This window comes from Salmo trutta, chromosome 14 (genome assembly GCF_901001165.1).
Source record: "Salmo trutta chromosome 14, fSalTru1.1, whole genome shotgun sequence".
Taxonomy (NCBI): Eukaryota; Metazoa; Chordata; class Actinopteri; order Salmoniformes; family Salmonidae; genus Salmo; species Salmo trutta.
The window spans coordinates 37,060,718-37,074,247 of record NC_042970.1 but is presented as its reverse complement, the minus strand read 5'-3'; the positions used below and the strand labels follow the sequence as shown (position 1 = coordinate 37,074,247).

Genomic DNA, 13,530 nt, shown 5'->3' with positions numbered 1-13,530 from the left:
AAATAGGCCTAAGACTTCATAGGGTCACAAGACAACTAAAGGAACACACACAGACATAGGTAATTCCATCCTACATCCCATCAGTTCTGCCTACTCTCAGTAAAGCCTACAGCTTCATATTTTCTATGAATGTGCTCACAGTCCTGACACCTTTCGAAAGCACTAAAATAAGATTCAGTCATAATTCGTTTATTGCCTATGCTCTGCTATGACATGTTCGGCAAAGGCTAAGCACATTGCAGCTGTTGCATCTCTCATTGACATTAGTGTAGCCTAGTGATTGAGGGGGAACAGACAAAACAGGGTTTAGGCCTAGGCCTACTGTGGTTGCAGGGAGAGTGCATCTGTTAAACTGTTATGGTCCATTCATACTGCTTGTGGCCAAGTTACTCAACTCTCCACGTACAAGTACAAGGGAATTGAGCGGCGACAAGTATGGGCGGACTGGAGCTCCGATTCGCTGTCATTCGATACTTGTCAAATTGTAAAATCTTAAACCCTTACCGTGTACCAATGTTTGTCCTGTGTAAAGTCGGGCCTGTCTTTGTTTGCTGAAATCCATACTTTATAATAAAACTTTCATCAAATACAGCCATCGACCGTTTCCTCATTTCAGTTGCTCTAAAATGGGATTACCCTAGATTCAATTGGAACATGCACATTCGTGCTGAGTTGGCATCTAGAAACAAGGAAAGGGTCTGTGGTTTCAAAGTGTGACATAATGTACATACTACAGTGGCCCGCAGACTCCTAACCTACTTTCACATGCAAACCAATAAACACATTTTGACATGACCAAATACCATTTTGAGAAAAAAAAATGGGCCACAAGATACAGAAATTACCATGTATTTACTAAGAAGGTACATGGTAAAATGGTAATTACACAGTATTAACCTATCAACTACTTGTTGATATCTTTAGGATTCATTAAACAAGCTCCACTAGGCATCATTACATACCAAGTAACTATTGTGTAGAATTCTTTAAAGTGTCAGAAATCCTAAATTGTAATGGAGACTACTGGTAGATGTGCTCTACCAAGGACAAGTTTGCATATGGAATATTACTAACTTCTAAATCTACCTTGTTTAACTGAAACTGCAATTGTATATTCAGCCAGTAGGTGACAGTAGTAAGCTAGTTCTGCGGTACACTACATGGTAGGCTACTCAACTGATGGACAGTCAATACCATAATTGGAACAATACTTACCATTAGGAATTAGCCAGAGATAATCTCAAAATAAGTAATTACATTGATTCAGAATATTTAGCATGTAATAGCTGGATGTATTTATGGCAGGCAGAGGTAATGAACTTCATTTACAAGTGCATTGTAGTTGGCTTCACATACGTAGAGGCCTCAATAAAGTATTAAATATCAATTGTGTATTCCAGGATTGAGTAACAATAGAACTTTAATGTTCATTGAGGAGATGAGGACTTTAGAAATAATAAAAGGGATTCATTTAAAATAATGATGGCTAGAGTATATTGACTGATTGGTTGATTGGTTGACTAATTGATCGATGTGGTTAGTTTATTGGTTAATTGCTTCATTGCTAGTTTGGAATATTGTTTAGAAAGACAAAACATTACCAACAGGCATTTGTCACTCAAATTGAGCTACTGTATTGAAATCTAACAGTTGTTACTAATGCACTGACCATGCATATAATGGTTGAAACAATCATAGATTGTCATATTGAACAAATATGGTAAGGTATGAGAGCAAATCTTTATAATTGTTTTTTTTAAAGTCAGTGATAGATCAGAAATTGCCTGACCAACATTGATAATTTCACAAGAGATTTTACCCAGGTTATTAATAAAAACTAAGAGCATATTACTCCCTTATGCCTTTATGTAATAGAATACTTTGGTAACAGATTATTTAAAGCTTCAAATCATGTTTAGAAAAAGTTGTGTTGCCCTCATGGAATGTAAATCCTTGAGCGCTATGAATATATAGATATATTTAAATCAAGTGTTAGGTACAATTGAAAATGTCATGGGACGCATTTGCGCCATTGTTTTCTTTTGTTGGCATATCCCACTCTTTTATGGAATGCATGGTTTTATCATTAGGGCCTAGATGTTTGACAGTCTATATTAAAATTTATGCTGCATTTGCACATCTCGATGTAAAATCATTGCATTAAAAGTCTTGAGGTAGTCTAACACAAAATGAGTGTCACTATTGTCAACGTAATACTTCTTAAATTACAAAGATGCTATCCCACTGCCATTTAGGACAACCTGTCACACATGAGTCAAGTTTGAAAGTTTCACAATTCTATGGGGGCAGGCCAGGTTCAACATATCATTTTATGCATACATTTGACTCATTTTACAAATAATGTTACTGAACAAAAATATAAACGCAACATGCAACAATATCAACAATTTTACAGAGTTACAATTCATACAAGGAAATCAGTCAATTGAAATAAATTCATTAGGCCCTAATCTATGGATTTCACATGACTGAGCAGGGGCGCAGCCATGTGTGGGCCTGGGAGGGCATAGGCCCACCCACTTGGGAGCCAGACCCAGCCAATCAGAATAACTTTTTTTTCCCACAAAAGGGCTTTATTACAGAGAGAAATACTCCTCAGTTTCATCAGCTTACTGGATGGCTGTTCTCAGAAGATTGGGCAGGTGAAGAAGGTCCTGGGCTGGCGTGGATACACATGGTCTGCAGTTGTGAGGCCGGTTGGACATACTGCCAAATTCTCTAAAACAACGTTGGAGGTGGCTTATGTAGAGAAATTAACATTCAATTCTCTTGCAACAGCTCTGGTGGACATTCCTGCAGTCAGCATCCCAATTGCACGCTCCCTCAAAACTTGAGACATATGTGGCATTGTGCTGTGTAACAAAACTGCACATTTTAGAGTGGCCTTTTATTGTCCCCAACACAAGGTGCACCTGTGCAATAATCATACAGTTTAATTGACTTGTTGATATGCCACACCTGTCAGGTGGATGGATTATCTTGGCAAAGGAGAAATGCTCACTAACAGGTATGTAAAAAAATCGGCACAAAATTTCAGAGAAATAAGCTTTTTGTGCATATGAAACATTTCTGGAATCTTTTATTTCAGCTAATGAAACATGTTGTGTTTATATTTTTGTTCAATATATATAATAGGGACATATTAAACGTGAGAGAAGAGAAGGGGGAGGATTAAGTCGTGGTTGAAATTTCTATTCACTGCTTACCAACACTAGTTTCTTATCGTAAAGAAAAGAAATCATACCACTAATGACATGTAATGACTTGAAACCTTATCTCAATACAGTAATAAAATGCCAACTGGACAAACTACTCTCCAATCCATTCTCCCTTGCTCCCTCCCTCTAGCTCCCTCTTTTTCTTGACTTGGTGACAGACCTAAAAGCCTTTTGTTGGAATCTTAGCCAATGGAGACGGATTACGACACGGAGGAGCGGAGATATATAACGAGCCCTTTTAGGAGGTACTTGCACACTTTTCAATGACACATCTTAACATTCGCACCTATGGACTTAATTGTTATCAGATAAGGCAACCAAAACAACTATAGCATGAAAACGGGTTATGCGTCAAATCGATAGATTGTACTTTAGCCTGAGAAAACCCACTAGGACTCACCTTCCTAGGTTTATTGCTGTCCTACAATAAAATCGTTTTAAGAGGCGACTCTATTGGAGTAGTTGCATATCATTGGTACCTTTCCAAGGTAAGGAAACAGGTTGTGACAAGCAACATTTCAGAGAGGGTAGAGAAAGGGATAACGCGAGCAGAAAGTTATATAGCCTGACAAGTCATCATCATGCCGAGGTATAACTTTTTGCTGTGTTTGATGGTTTATATTTGTCTGGGACTGTCCGGGAGTGACGAGCCTAATCTTTTTTTGCCACCAACGAGCGAGACTCCCACGGACGACGGGCTTTCGCTCCTCGATGAAGAAGCGGGCGCTCATGGATGTTCCGCATGCGTTTGGCGAGAGCAAAGTAAAGTCCTGAGGCTGGAGACCATCAAGTCTCAGATCCTGAGCAAGCTGCGGCTCAAGCAGGCTCCTAACATTAGTAGGGAGGTAGTGAACCAGCTGCTCCCCAAGGCACCCCCGCTCCAGCAGCTTCTGGACCATCACGATTTCCAGGGAGACGCGTCCTTTCAGGATGAGTTTATGGAGGAGGACGAATATCACGCCACTACGGAGTCCGTCATCACTATGGCCTCCGAGCGTGAGTAATGCAACTTTGTCCCATAGCTGCTGAAAATGATGAATTACTTTGTAAACCAATAGTAGGAGTGAGCAGCAAGTCGTTGTCAAATGTATGGTGATTGTGGTTATTATTGGCATGCTTGGACAGAGGATATCCTGGACATTTGAACATCAATAGGCCTACTTCGAATGATTTTGTGACCATCTTTTTAATCAAGTAAAATACATAACCGTTTAAATAGGACAAATGATTTCATTTAACTAGGCAAGTTAAGAGCAAAATCTCACTTACAATGACGCCTTAGAAACAGTGGGTTAACTGCCTTGTTCAGGGGCAGAACGACAGAATTTTACCTTGTCAAATCGGGGATTCGATCTAGCAACCTTTCGGTTACTGGTTAAACGCTCTAACCACCAGCCTACCTGCCGCCCCAATGATGCAGGGTCAGCTGTTTGCTACGCCTGTCAAAAATATCTGTATGGATTAAGTGTGAACTTGATAAATCACTAAATCAATAACGAGTCTCATCACTCTATGACAGGTCACCAGAGTAATTAACGTTGAGTTGGTCAAGCCAATATTATTATGATTATTATTAGGCTAATATTATTCATATTATTATTATTCATATGACGCATAAATGTAACTCTTTTGTTCAGTCTTTCTATGTAAGGCCTACATGAAGAGAAGGGATTTTTTGGAGGATGGACTTCTAGGCTACAGCTGTGCTATAGGCTAGAGTACCAGTACTGACAGCTCGTGCGCGGATTTAGCCTAGGTCATCTATGGGGTGTGCCCGCGGAAGTCTATAGTCTACCCCAAATTATAGCATATTTTCTTAGTTTCGAATCATTTCAGGGCCAGACTTCATGTAACATACTTTTAAATAACTCTGTATCATGTTCCTATACATAGCAGTTTTGAAACCGTTGTTTCGGTTTTTTGCAAATTAGGTCACTGATCATTTGCAATTTCCGGTTGTTCTGTCATGTTTTGTGATTTGACTTTCATTAGCCGCATGACAGACTTTTGAATGCTATGCCAATGTCTGTTTGGAGTGCATAAATCAGTAATGATAATTTAGCATTTGGCAGGCAGATGTATTGCGCCGAACCTTTGCACATTATCCCTTATTTTGCATATCTTGCAGTTGTATGGCCAAAATATAGCCTACAATATGATATGGTTTAAATAGCAGAGGGACAGTTTATGCCTAATATGACCTATAAACAAGTATAAAATAACATGTTCAAATGTGGACAGGAAGATTTTGCGTATTATTACTGAGAAAAAAACACCAACATTCCCTAAAATTATAGAGCCCAGCAGCTGTGCTCTATGGTTCTTTATAAGAGGGCTCTACCGGATTCCCTGCTGTTCATCGCAGTGAGAAAAAGTGTGTCCAAAAAAGCTGCTATTGTTTCCCCCATGCAGCAGTCCCCCTCGACCGCACTTGTCTTTTAAATGCGAAGTTTATAGGCACAGCTCGTTTTTTCCCTGTGAGGACACAAAGCGAGAGAAACAGTTGGGGTCGAGGGGAGTGTGTGACCTTTTCGCGGCGAATCGCCGTGGTTCAACAACATTTACACACATAATGTATTCCGCACAAGGGAACGAAAAGCCATGCAAATAATCAGTTTTTTTCCAAGAGGGAACAAAGATAGGTTTGTGTTCCCTTAACTTCTCCTTCGATTGTCATACCAGCCTGGTCTCATAGACTAGACGTAGCATAGTAAATGTAAATCCGGGATGTCCAAATTAGTATAGTAGTTTAGGTTTGGTATGGTTACATAAAACAGTAATGTGAATGTGTTCAAATCTCATCATGGACAACTTTAGCTTATTAGCAACTTTGCAACTACTTACTACCTTTTAGCTACTTTGCAACTACTTAGCACAAAAGCGAACCCTAACCTTAACCTTAACCCTAACCCCTAGCTTAGCTAACGTTAGCCACAACAAATTGGAATTCGTAACATATCATTTATTTAGCAAATTCATAACATATTGCATGAATTGCAATTCATAGCATACAGTGCCTGCAGAAAGCATGCGGACCCCTTGACTTCTATCACATTTTGTTGTGTTACAGCCTGAATTTAAAATGGATTAAATTTACATTTTTTGTCACTGGCTTACACACAATATCCAATAGTGTCAAAGTGGAATTATGTTTTTTGTGATTTTTACAAATTAATACAAAATGTAAAGCTGAAATGTCTTGAGTCGATAAGTATTCAACCCCTTTGTTATGGCAAGCCTAAATATGTGACTTGTTGCGTAAGTTGCATGGACTCACTCTGTGCGCAATAGAATGTTTCAAATTAAAAAAGTACAGTGAAATGCCTTTCTTGCACACTCAAAACCCAACAATGCAATAATCAATAACAATGTATTACTAGAAAAAAGCACACAAGAAATAAGTTTAAGAAATATGGAATACACAATAAAGTAAATAAGTAAGCATACTATATACAGGAAAATATTTAAAAAGTCAGTTCCAATACCATATTTACACGCAGGGATACTGGAGTGATGGAGGTAGATATGTATAGGGGTAAGGTGACTAGGCAACAGGATATAAGATAAACAAAGTAGCAGCAGGTTACATGTGAGTGGGTGTGCGGGTGTGTAGAGTCAGTATAAATGTATGTACATATTATGTGTGAGTGAGAAAATGATGTGAGTGAGTGTTTCTGTGTGTATTGGGCCCTGTGAGTGTGCATAGAGACTTAAATACTGAAATAAAAGGTTGATAAAGATACAAGGGAAACTCGGTCCATGTAGCTATTTTGTTAGCTATTTATCAGTCGTATTGCTTGGGGATAGGAGCTGTTCAAGAGCCTGTTGGTGTCAGACTTGCACTGGTATCTCTTGCCGTGCGGCAGCAGAGAAAATATAGGGGTCCTGCATGGCAGGGAGCTCGGCCCCAGTGATGTACTGGGCTGTCCTCACAACCCTCTGTAGCGATCGAGGGTGGTGCTATTGCCATACCAAGCAGTGATGCATTTTAACATCTTGACCATGTTCTGTTATAATATCCACCCGGCACAGCCAGAAGAGGACTGGCCACCCCTCATAGCCTGGTTCCTCTCTAGGTTTCTTCCTAGGTTTTTGGCCTTTCTAGGGAGTTTTTCCTAGGGAGTTTTTCCTAGCCACCGTGCTTCTTTCACATGCATTGCTTGCTGTTTGGGGTTTTAGGCTGGGTTTCTGTACAGCACTTTGAGATATCAGCTGATGTACGAAGGGCTATATAAATACATTTGATTTGATTTTGATTTGATTTGATGCAGCTAGTTAATATGCTCTCAATGGTACAGCTGTAGAACCTTTTCAGGATTTCAGTGCCCATGCCAAACTGTTTCAACCTCCTGAGGGGGAAGAGGCACTGTTGTGTGTGTGTGTGTGTGTGTGTGTTTGGACTGTGTGTGTGTGTTTAAACCATTTTAAGACTTTAGTGATTAGGACATCAAGGAACTTGAAGCTGTCTACCTGCTCCACTGCCTCCCCATCGATGTGGATGGAGGCGTGCCCACCCCCCCATTTCCTGTAGTCCACGATCAGCTCCTTGGTCTTGCTGACGTTGAGTGAGAGGTTGTTGATCCCTGTAGGCTGACTCATCGTTTCTGGTAATCAGGCCTACCACCGTTGTGTCGTCAGTGAACTTGATAATGGTGTTGGAGTCGTGGGTGAACAGGGAGTACAGGAGGGGACTAAGCACACACCCCTGTGTTAAGGGTCAGCGTGGTGTAGGTGATGTTGCCTACGCTCACTACCTGGGGTCGGCCCCTCAAGTCCAGGATCCAGTTGCAGAGGGAGGTGTTCAGACCCAAAGTCCAAAGCTTGGTGAGGGGATAATGGTGTTGAACGCTGAGCTGTAGTCAATGTACAGCATTCTCACATAGGTATTCCTCTTATTTAGGTGGGTGAGGGCAGTGTGGAGAGCAATTGAGATTGAGTCATCTATGGATCTGTTGGGGCGGTATGCAAATTGGAGTGGGTCCAGGGTGTCTGGGATGGTGGAGTTAATGTGCCATAACCAGCCTCTCAAAGCACTTCATGATTACAGAAGTGAGTGTTACAGGGCAGTAATCATTGTGGCATGAAACCTTAGATTTCTTAGGAACAGGCATGATTGTGGTCATCTTAAAACATGTGGGGATTACAGACTGGGACAAGGAGAGGTTGAAAATGACTGAATATGCCAGCCAGCTGTTCTGCGCATGCTCTGAGAATGCACCCTGGAATATCGGCCTTGCGGGTGTTGACCTGATTAAAGACCCTTCTCACGTCAGCCTCGGAGAGCAAGATCACCCAGTCCTCTGGGTCGGTGACGGCCCTCACACCTGGCTCAATGTTGTTGTTGTCCAAGCGTGCATCAAATGCTTTGAATTCGTCTGGTAGAGAGGCATCGTTGGGCAGATCACAGTTGGGTCTTTCTTTGTCATCCGTAATAGACTGTAGCCCCTGCCACATGATGCAGGTGTCAGAGCCTGTGTAATATGATTCCACATTATTCCTATATTGTCCTTTTCTTTGTTTGATGACTCTGGGGAGGTCATAACGGGACTTTCTTGAACTTATTCCTGTCTTCGTGTAACGAGTGTGGAGGACCAAGACGCAACAGGGAAGTGTATACTCATCTTCTCTTTTTAATATATAAGAAGGAGAAACAAAATAAACACGTATACAATTAACAGAAACGACACTAACAGTTCTGTCAGTTGACAAGCACAAAACAGAATACAACTACCCACAATCCACAATACAAACACACCCCTAATTATAGGACCTTCAATCAGAGGCAACGATAGACAGCTGCCTCCAACTGAAGGCTGCAACACCGATTAACTAAACATAGAAATACAAATGACTAGACAGAACATAGAAATAAACAAACATAGAACAATAACCAAAACCCTGGACTAATAAATCAAATACCCCTCTCTACATGGACACATACACACAACCACCCTGAACCACATCAAACAAATAACCCCTGCCACGTCCTGACCAAACTAAACACTAACAAATAACACCTTTACAGGTCAGAACGTGACAGTACCCCCCCCCCCCCCCCCCCCCCCAAAGGTGCAAACCCCGGATGCACCTAACAAAAAGAAAATACAAAAATAAACCCCCCCCCCAAAAAATCCCAGCTTATATGGGAGGGAAGGGAGGGCAGCCACCGTCACCGACGATGCCTCTGCAACGCTCCCCCCTTCCCACATACTAGTCCCTACGGAGGTGGCTCTGGAGCGGGATGTATCCCTCGCTCCGCCACTTGCTCACCCCTCTTCTTTGCAGACTTTGGGGCGAGGTCCCTCTTTGTCGACCTCGGACTTGGGATCCTCGCTACGGGCGACTCTGGCTGCGTCGGACTGGAGGGCGACTCTGGCTGCGTCGGACTGGAGGGCGACTCTCTCTCGGGCATAGGTGCCGGACACTCGGGGCTGAGGCACTGTCGTCGGGCACTCTGGGTTAGGCGCTGTCGCTGGGCACTCTGGGCGAGGCGCTGTCGCTGTGCCATCTGGGCGAGGCGCGTGCACTGAAGGCCTAGTACGTGGGGCTGGTGTAGGGGACGCCGGACTAGGCCCACGTACCTCAGGGCTAGTGCTAGGGGCAAGAGTAAGACGAGTTGGGCTGGGCTGCCGCACTGGGAGCCTGGTGCGTGGTGCTGGCTTCGGGTGAGTCAGACAAGGGCACACACCTGTGGGCTTCTACGAGGAGCCGGAGTAGGATACACCGGGCCTTGGGTAAGTACTGGAAGTCTCGAGCTCACCTCCTGCACAACCCGTCCTGGCTGGATGGCAGCAGTAGCCCTGTACGATTGGGGTGCTGGTACAGGGCGGACTGGGCTATGCAGGGGCCTGATGGTTGCCGTGCGTAGAGGGGGTGTCCTGTAGCCTGGACTTCGGAGGCGTACCGGTGGCCAGACGTATTGGGCTGGCATCCTCCTTCCAGGCTGGATGCCCACTCTAGCACAGCCTTTGCTTGGGGCTGAGATCACACGCAACGGACTGTGCGTGCGCATGGGCGAGATCTTGCGTACCTCTTCGTACTTCGGCGCTCTCCACTCCATGTTTACGTCATCATTTAGCAGACGCTCTTATCCAGAGCGACTTACAGTAGTGAATGCATACATTTCATACAATTTCATACATTTTTTTTTTTTTTTTAAATTTTTTAATCTTTTCCTGTGCTGGCCCCCGTGGGAATCGAATCCACAACCCTGGTGTTGCAAACACCATGCTCTACCAACTGAGCTACAGTTGGTAGAGCATAATAAGCACGAGGTGTTGGCTTCAGGGGCATCCTTTGCCCAGCCACCCAACCCGTGTGCCCCCCCAAAACATTTCTTGGGGCTGCCTCTCAGGCCTCCTTGCTAGCCTCGTCCCAACGTACTTCTCCCGGACCTCACCGTTCCTTCGCCACGGACCCTCTCCCGCCAGGATTTCCTCCCATGACCACGATTCCCTGTAGTCCTCCTGCTTCCTTGGCTGCTCCCTCTTCTGTTGCTTGCTCCAGTTGTGGTGGGTAGTTCTGTAACGAGTGTCATGTGTGGAGGACCAAGACGCAACAGGGAAGTGTATACTCATCTTCTCTTTTTAATACACTGCTCAAAAAAATAAAGGGAACACTAAAATAACACATCCTAGATCTGAATGAATGAAATAATCTTATTAAAAACTTTTTTCTTTACATAGTTGAATGTGCTGACAACAAAATCACACAAAAATAATCAATGGAAATCCAATTTATCAACCCATGGAGGTCTGGATTTGGAGTCACACTCAAAATTAAAGTGGAAAACCACACTACAGGCTGATCCAACTTTGATGTAATGTCCTTAAAACAAGTCAAAATGAGGCTCAGTAGTGTGTGTGGCCTCCACGTGCCTGTATGACCTCCCTACAACGCCTGGGCATGCTCCTGATGAGGTGGCGGATGGTCGCCTGAGGGATCTCCTCCCAGACCTGGACTAAAGCATCCGCCAACTCCTGGACAGTCTATGGTGCAACGTGGCGTTGGTGGATGGAGCGAGACATGATGTCCCAGATGTGCTCAATTGGATTCAGGTCTGGGGAACGGGTGGGCCAGTCCATAGCATCAATGCCTTCCTCTTGCAGGAACTGCTGACACACTCCAGCCACATGAGGTCTAGCATTGTCTTGCATTAGGAGGAACCCAGGGCCAACCGCACCAGCATATGGTCTCACAAGGGGTCTGAGGATCTCATCTCGGTACCTAATGGCAGTCAGGCTACCTCTGGCGAGCACATGGAGGAATGCCACCCCACACCCCAAAGAAATGCCACCCCACACCATGACTGACCCACCGCCAAACCGGTCATGCTGGAGGATGTTGCAGGCAGCAGAACGTTCTCCACGGCGTCTCCAGACTCTGTCACGTGCTCACTGTGAACCTGCTTTCATCTGTGAAGAGCACAGGGCGCCAGTGGCGAATTTGCCAATCTTGGTGTTCTCTGGCAAATGCCAAACGTCCTGCACGGTGTTGGGCTGTAAGCACAACCCACACCAGTGGATGTCGGACCCTCATACCACCCTCATGGAGTCTGTTTCTGACCGTTTGAGCAGACACATGCACATTTGTGGCCTGCTGGAGGTCATTTTGCAGGGCTCTGGCAGTGCTCCTCCTGCTCCTCCTTGCACAAAGGCGGAGGCAGCGGTCCTGCTGCTGGGTTGTTGCCCTCCTACGGCCTCCTCCACGTCTCCTGATGTACTGGCCTGTCTCCTGGTAGCGCCTCCATGCTCTGGACACTACGCTGACAGACACAGCAAACGTTCTTGCCACAGCTCGCATTGATGTGCCATCCTGGATGAGCTGCACTACCTGAGCCACTTGTGTGGGTTGTAGACTCCGTCTCATGCTACCACTAGAGTGAAAGCACCGCCAGCATTCAAAAGTGACCAAAACATCAGCCAGGAAGCATAGGAACTGAGAAGTGGTCTGTGGTTACCACCTGCAGAACCACTCCTTTATTGGGGGTGTCTTGCTAATTGCCTATAATTTCCACCTGTTGTCTATTCCATTTGCACAACAGCATGTGAAATTTATTGTCAATCAGTGTTGCTTCCTAAGTGGACAGTTTGATTTCACAGAAGTGTGATTGACTTGGAGTTACATTGTGTTGTTTAAGTGTTCCCTTTATTTTTTTGAGCAGTATATATAAGAAGGAGAAACAAAATAAACACGTATACAATTAACAGAAACGACACTAACAGTTCTGTCAGGTGACAAGCACAAAACAGAATACAACTACCCACAATCCACAATACAAACACACGCCTAATTATAGGACCTTCAATCAGAGGCAACAATAGACAGCTGCCTCCAACTGAAGGCCCCAACACCAATTAACTAAACATAGAAATACAAATGACTAGACAGAACATAGAAATAAACTAACATAGAACAATAACCAAAACCCTGGACTAATAAATCAAATACCCCTCTCTACATGGACACATACACACAACCACCCTGAACCACATAAAACAAATACCCCCTGCCACATCCTGACCAAACTAAACACTAACAAATAACACCTTTACAGGTCAGAACGTGACACTTCGGCTGTAGCATCAGGGTTGTTTTGATAGCTCTGTGTGCAGTAGCCACGCTCTTTAGTTTAGCGCCAACCTCGGTGTAAATCCAGGGCATTTGATTGGGGAAGCAGCGAACCCTCAATGTGGGTACAACGTCGGCGATGCATTTTCGATTGAAGCCGGTGACGGAGGTGGTTATCGGCGGAGTCTCAAAACATATTCCGATCAGCGCTAGCAAAGCAGTCCTGAAGCATACCCTCTGATTCTGGTGACCATTTCTCAACGGAACTAATCGTGGGTACTTCCTGTTTCAGCTTCTGCTTGTAAACAGGAAGCAAGAGTACGGAGTCATCATCTGATTTGCCGAATGGCAGACGAGTGAGGGCCTTGTATGTTTGCTTGTGGATAGAATTGCAGTGGTCTAGGACTTTATTGGCCCTAGTGGCATTGGAGACGTGTTGATGGAAGTTGGGCATCACGTGTCTTAGTGAGGCAGCCTCTGGGTGTAGGGTTTCCTGCTTTTTTATAGCCTAGTTCATTAAGCACCAGCTGGTTATTTTTCTTATCCTGAGGTGGAATGTATACAGCAGTCACAATAACAGCTGTAAACTCCCTTAGGAGGTAGAAGGGTCAGCCTTTAAATATTTTATTATTTTGTATTTTACCCCCTTTTTCTCCCCAATTTTGTGATATCCAATTGCGATCCAATTACGATCTTGTATCATCGCTGCAACTCTCCAACG

General features: G+C 44.0%; 1 protein-coding gene across 2 annotated transcripts in view; it reads left to right on the top strand.

The window, feature by feature from the left end:
* The first annotated feature begins 3,487 nt into the window (after positions 1–3,487).
* LOC115207966 (growth/differentiation factor 11) overlaps positions 3,488–13,530 on the top strand; it is a 57,321-nt gene continuing 47,278 nt past the window's right edge. For both annotated transcript variants that reach the window (XM_029775616.1, XM_029775615.1), the window contains exon 1: positions 3,488–4,235. In XM_029775616.1, coding sequence (XP_029631476.1) covers positions 3,821–4,235 — 415 coding nt within the window. In that variant the 5' untranslated portion in view covers positions 3,488–3,820. The remainder of the gene's footprint in view (positions 4,236–13,530) is intronic.